At 33.0% G+C, this 5,912-nt stretch overlaps 1 protein-coding gene across 1 annotated transcript; it reads right to left on the reverse strand.

The window, feature by feature from the left end:
• Nucleotides 1-5,201: 5,201 nt before the first annotated feature.
• LOC112035080 (pyrophosphate-energized vacuolar membrane proton pump 1) lies at nt 5,202-5,912 on the reverse strand. Its single transcript, XM_024067916.2, has 2 exons — nt 5,726-5,912; nt 5,202-5,637 (listed from the first exon to the last, which is right to left on the reverse strand). Exons 1-2 carry the CDS (start codon nt 5,840-5,842, stop codon nt 5,254-5,256), a joined length of 501 nt encoding a protein of 166 aa, XP_023923684.2. The 5' UTR covers nt 5,843-5,912; the 3' UTR covers nt 5,202-5,253.

Raw genomic sequence — 5,912 nt, forward strand, 5'->3', positions numbered from 1 at the left:
GGCTTGTAGAATTAATAGTTTTCCCCTTATATCTTATTTTTACAAGTTCTAATGTTATTGATTGACTTTAATCATGTATCTCTCGGCCAAAGTTTGGGCATTGCACCTAACCTTTCTGTTTTCACTTTTTCTATTAAACAAGTTTCCTTTTGCTACATTCGTAAATTCTTAATCCAACTCTTTACATTACCTATGCACGAATATGTTTTATTTAAAAACCATTATTCAGAATAATCTATGATTAAGATTTCAATTGTGTATTTATTGGTTTTGATGGTTATCATACCCGCAGACCACACTTTCAATGAAAGTTATTAGAATTATTAAGATCCTGAAGAGATGAATGTTACATTATAAGAATGTTTCTTCAAGTAGGCAAAAAGGATTCATTCATCAGTACCAGTATAGTTGGTATGCTTTAACATCTTGACTGCAGCTGTCATATGCTTTAGGTTACAAGATTTCCTAGGATCACATTCTCCTTCTTTGAGTGAAATTGCAAATAAAAAGGGACAGTATAAGTCCATTTTAATGCTTTGGTTCACCTTTGAGTAAGCTTTGATCTGGGTTAAAACAGAAATTTCTGCATGTATTCCCAGGAGACAGACTTTTCCTCTATTGCAAGCACCATTTCTTCAAGTGGTTGTCATTTGGAATCTTGTACAACTGACTGGCTAATGAACCTTCAAATGTTAGTTTTAGTTTTTGTAATGCCATTCTTCATAAAATGACAAAGGTCACAACCAAAAAGCAGAATTCTCTTATGAGGTTCTTGCAACTTGAAATGTAAGTATCATGATGAATTACTGTTTTATTATTATTATTATTATTTCTTTTTAAGACTGATAAAAAAATTATTAAAAAAAAAAAAAAAAACCAATCAACCAGGCCCTTGGGTTGAAGTAGTTGTGCCTAGGAGAATGCTCATAGAGATACCTGCTAAAAATATGAAAATTTGTAGGTACAATGTTCAGTCCACTACCAAAAGTAGATAAGAAGGTTATATGCTACTCTTTGTCTTTAGGGGTGAGAAAAATGTACCATATTTTTTCATGTATGAGAATTGAGAAACTGTAGTGAAAACGTTTTACATAAAAGGTTTCTTGCCTGTAACCTTACACTATGTTTGGATGGTGGATTTTAGGGAGGATGGAAAAATTTGGAGAGAAAATGAAAAATGGTGTTGTTTGATAAGGAGGGTGAGAGAGGAAAATTTTTGGTGGGGCCAGGCATTTTCCACCCGGGCCCACCTAAAATTGTCTCTCCAAAATAGAGAAAATGGTGTGGGAGAGTTTATGGGTAAATGACAAAATTGCCCTTGCACTAATTTCTCCTATGCCTTTTTTTTTTTTCTTTTTTTTTCTTCTGCCTCTTTCCTGGGCATTTGCTCCTGACATTAGTGCCTTCCTTTTTTATTTTTTTTTTTTAAAAAAAGAAAATCCTTTTTCTTTTGATTTTCTGGGCTAGTAGTGTAGTTTTTTTTTTTTTTTTTTTTCCTAATTAGACATGATTTTTTTTCCTGACATAATTTTTATTGTTTAATAAATTTGGGTGATTGTTTTTTTTTAATTGCTTGTCATTTTTTTTTTAATTGTGCATCATTTTTAACAAGGGTATATAAAGTAAATTTATATAAACTCACTTTTTCCACCCCTCCACTTTTTCACTCCCAACAAACAAAAAGAGGGAAATTAAAATCTTTTCTATCCTCTCACTTTTCTATCCTCCACCATTTTTTATCCTCACTTTTCCACTCGTCCAACCAAACACACCCTTAGTTCATCCGATGACATTTTGAGCTAACCTGATGAAGTAAACAAAAATATAATAGATTTGGGTATAATCTTAGCCAACTTTTTGCATAATGCCACATGGTCGCTTCCCCATTAGAAATAGCAATCTTTTTGGNTGTAGAAATAGCAACTCTTTTTTGGTTTTTTTTTTTTTTTTTTTTTTGAATAAATGGAGTCAATTTAACTAGTTTGTTGAGGATCTATAACCAATCCTAAAATTTGAGGCTAAAGCTTGATTGTTATTATTCTTATTTTTTTTATGGGGGATATTGTCCTTTGTTTTTCTTTTTTACCCTGATGATTTTTACGCCTTGCTCTCTAACAAAATTAAGGAGACGAATGAGAAACTCACATGATTTCTTGCTGTACTTTGACTATTATACAATTCAAAGTAGTTCTTTTTTTAAAGGAGTAATAATACAATCAAATTTAAGCTTACATGTCACATCTCTGTATCTTGCCCAAAAGAAGAAATATTTGATTTTCTGCTGTAGTTATGTTCCTAATAAAACTGCTTCAGCTAAGTTTAAAATTATTGATTGGAGGCACCTAATACCAACAGTTTAACTATATATATTACATTATATTTAAACTAATATATTGGATTATTGTATTTAAGCAAATATTTGTGCTTATAAAATATATGGATTTTGAATTATATGTTAATAAACATAAAAGGATAAATTGCAAATTACACTCCTAAAGTTTGGAAGTGTTTAGATTTTACACCCTAAAGTTTTAAAATTTGGATTTTACCCTTGAAGTTTTGAGATGTTTGGATTTTACACCATGATATTTTAGAATTTAAATTTTACCCCTAAGTTTTAGGGGTGTTTGGATTTACTCCCTAAAGTTTGGGGGTGTTTAAATTTTACACCCTGAAATTTCAGATTTTAGGAGTGTAAAAATCCAAATACCTCCAAACTTTAAAGTGTAAAATCCAAATTCTGAAATATTAAGGTATAAAATCGAAACACCTCCAAACTTTAGAAGGAAAAATTAAAATTCTAAAACTTTAAAGTGTAAAATCTAAACACTCCTAAATTTAAAGAATGTAATTTGCAATATACCCAACATAAAAATAAATAAATACATATATATATATATATATATAGACACACACATAAATAATAATAACACATGTGTATGTGTAAGTATATAAACAGTGTTAACGCCAAAAACAATACACAATCACTACTAAAAACTAAACCAAAACAATATCCGTTATGAAATTAACTCTCTTAATACCAACTGTAAATCTCTACTAACTTTCATAACTCACTATTATTAGAGGTATGCAACTCAACTAATGTTGTCATTTGATATAATTGAAGATGGTTAGAATATCCAAATTGTTATGCCTTCACTTGATTAGAAATTCAAACTCCAAAAAATAAAATATTGTAAACTCACTATCAAAAAATTGAGTTTAAACCAATCATGGTAAAAAAAATAACCAAGCTTACAATCTACAAAGAGTTTGAAATTTTCTGGTAAAAGAGTTTTACATAAATGAAATTTAAAAAAGAAGAAAAGATGTAGTACACCGGGCCAATCACTTATTAGCTAACTTATTTTGCCCAACTTATTTATGTACAACTTTTTGAAATTTATCTTTTTTCTAAGTTATAATTTGTCAAAATCTTACCAAAACGAGTCTTAGTAATTGAAATAATGTTCCCAATTAAAAGTTACCCAAAATTAATGCTAATAATAATTAAAGAACAAAGAGGAGAATAAGACACTCACCTCATGTTAGGAAATACAATTTACCTAATGAGCAAAATTCTTATGTTATGTTTAGGTAAGAATGAGTTGCATGTCTTTTCAAATTGTGTGAACAATTAAATGAGGGGTCATTGTTGTATACAAGATTTTTTCATAATGTCTTTATTAGTTAGCAATAGAAATTGTACTTTTTTTTGCCTCTTACTGTTAACTTTACTTGAAATATTGGAGAAAACTAAAAATTAATAAGTATTGAAGTTGATATTTGGGAGAGGTGATTGGTATGTAATAAACTAATTCTCTGTCTACACCATTGTTAGGGAATGTCGATAATATGGACTAGGGCTGTCCACTAGTCAGCTGATTGAGTTTGAGATCAAACTGCCACTCGACTCGCTCAGGTCAAGTGGAAGAAGTGAAGACCCAAGGTCGACCGACAACCACCACAGGTCGAGTCAGATTGGGCTTTGGTGGATGATCGGTCAGTTTGGTTGAAATCGATGAAGGAGTGGTGGTGGGTGGATGGTGTTAGATCTTCATCGGATTTGAGTGGAGGAGAAAGATTCGGCCATAAACCGATGATGCCTTATATAATAGTCGGCGCAAGGGGTGAACCCCAACGGCTATTTTTTTATAATTATTTTTGAAAATTAATTTTTTATATTTTTTTTTTTTTGAAAATTAGCTTTTATATTAAATTAGCAAGGAAATTCAGGTCTACGTGAATAAGTATTCAAAGGATTAAATCCAATGCTCAAAATATTGAACGTTATCTGTCCACACGTGCCATCTATTTCTCTTCTCTTTTCAGCTTACCTAAAATACCATAATCAACAACTGGGTCTTGATCATCATACAGGTTTTGGCCCCCAGTGTCCGTGTCATCAAAGAAATGCACCTGATCAAAAACACTCTTTGGAGAACCCATAATACCATAATAAAAAACTGGGTCTTGATCATCATATAGGTCTTGACCCCCCATGTCTGTGTAATCAATTCCGTCAAAGAAATCCACCTGATCAAAAACACTCTTTGGAGAACCCAAAATACCAGAATCAACAACAACAGAGGGTGGTCTTTCCAAAGCCAAAGCCAAACCCCTCTCCTCCTTCTTCTTATTCTTTTTGTAAATTACACAAAGAACCAAGTCGGAGCCCTTTTCAGCTACACTAAACTCATGCATCAACCAATCAGTGGTCTTCATCTCCTCACCCTTCACCCTAAAATTCAACAATTTGTTGAACCCAATAATCGTCTTCCCAGAGCCAGACCCAGACCCAAAATCATAGATTTTCTTGGTGGAACTCTCATGCTAAGTCCCATAGGAACCAACAGAATGAAGCACGCGATTCTTCCCCCTCTTTAACAGAATGAAGAAGTAATGCTTCTCATCATCAAAATTAGAAATGATAATCAAATCTTTAAATTAAAACTGCATGAGTAATATGTTTGAAAACATATCTAGAGCCAAGAGTCTTGTAGCTCAACTAGCACCTCTTAATGTTTCCAACGGAGACATTCAGAGTTCAAATCCCCCCTCCCCTATTGCAACTATCGAATTATTGAGAGAGAGAGAGAGAGAGAGAGGGGAAAAAACGTATCTAGAATGTTCTTGAAGATTATATGCATGGTTACCAGTTAGTGTAGAATAAGAACTTATATGTATGGAAAACAATATACTTAAAACAGCACCTTTCTACATAACACATTTGAAAGGAAAAATGAGTAAACCTTACCAGTTCTTCACAACTTTTTGAACCCCAAAATTGTAAATTGTGAAGGATGATGGCAGAGCAACCCAACTAACAATCGCAATCCCCACAGTCATGAGAACAGTGGAGATGATTAGTTGCTTTTTCAGTGCTGGTTCAATTTCCTTGACAGCCTTGATTTCAAAGAAATTAGTTGCAAAGAGGGTTGTGATTAAACAAACAAGGATACCCATAGAACTGATGAGAAGTGGATAGCACATTGCAGTGAATTCATGGTTGATACCAAAGGAGGAGATGGAAGCAACAACAAGGGCAGCACAAGATGATTCAACATACGAGCCAAAAAGATCAAATCCCATACCAGCAATATCCCCAACATTATCACCAACATTGTCTGCAATTACCTGGATGAATGACAACATACCTTAATCATTACAAACCCACAACAACAGTGGCTAAAACAGTTAATTTTAGAGAAGAGACATTGCTTACAGCTGGGTTTCTTGGGTCATCTTCTGGAATGTTTCTTTCAACCTTTCCTACAAGGTCAGCAGCAACATCTGCAGCCTTAGTATAAATACCACCACCAACTCTTCCAAAGAGTGCCATGGAAGATCCACCAAGACCATAACCGGTTATAGCCTCAAAAAGGCCTTTCCAATCATCACCATAGTACAAC

This window comes from Quercus suber, unplaced genomic scaffold (genome assembly GCF_002906115.3).
Source record: "Quercus suber isolate HL8 unplaced genomic scaffold, Cork oak 2.0 scaffold_928, whole genome shotgun sequence".
Lineage (NCBI taxonomy): Eukaryota > Viridiplantae > Streptophyta > Magnoliopsida > Fagales > Fagaceae > Quercus > Quercus suber.

Bases quoted from the DNA above. Each gene is read 5' to 3' on its own strand.
- LOC112035080 (XM_024067916.2), bottom strand. From the start codon at position 5,842: ATGGCACTCTTTGGAAGAGTTGGTGGTGGTATTTATACTAAGGCTGCA. The intron at 5,638-5,725 runs GTAAGCAATGTC...TCATTCATCCAG, and splicing joins ATGACCCAAGAAACCCAGCT to GTAATTGCAGACAATGTTGG.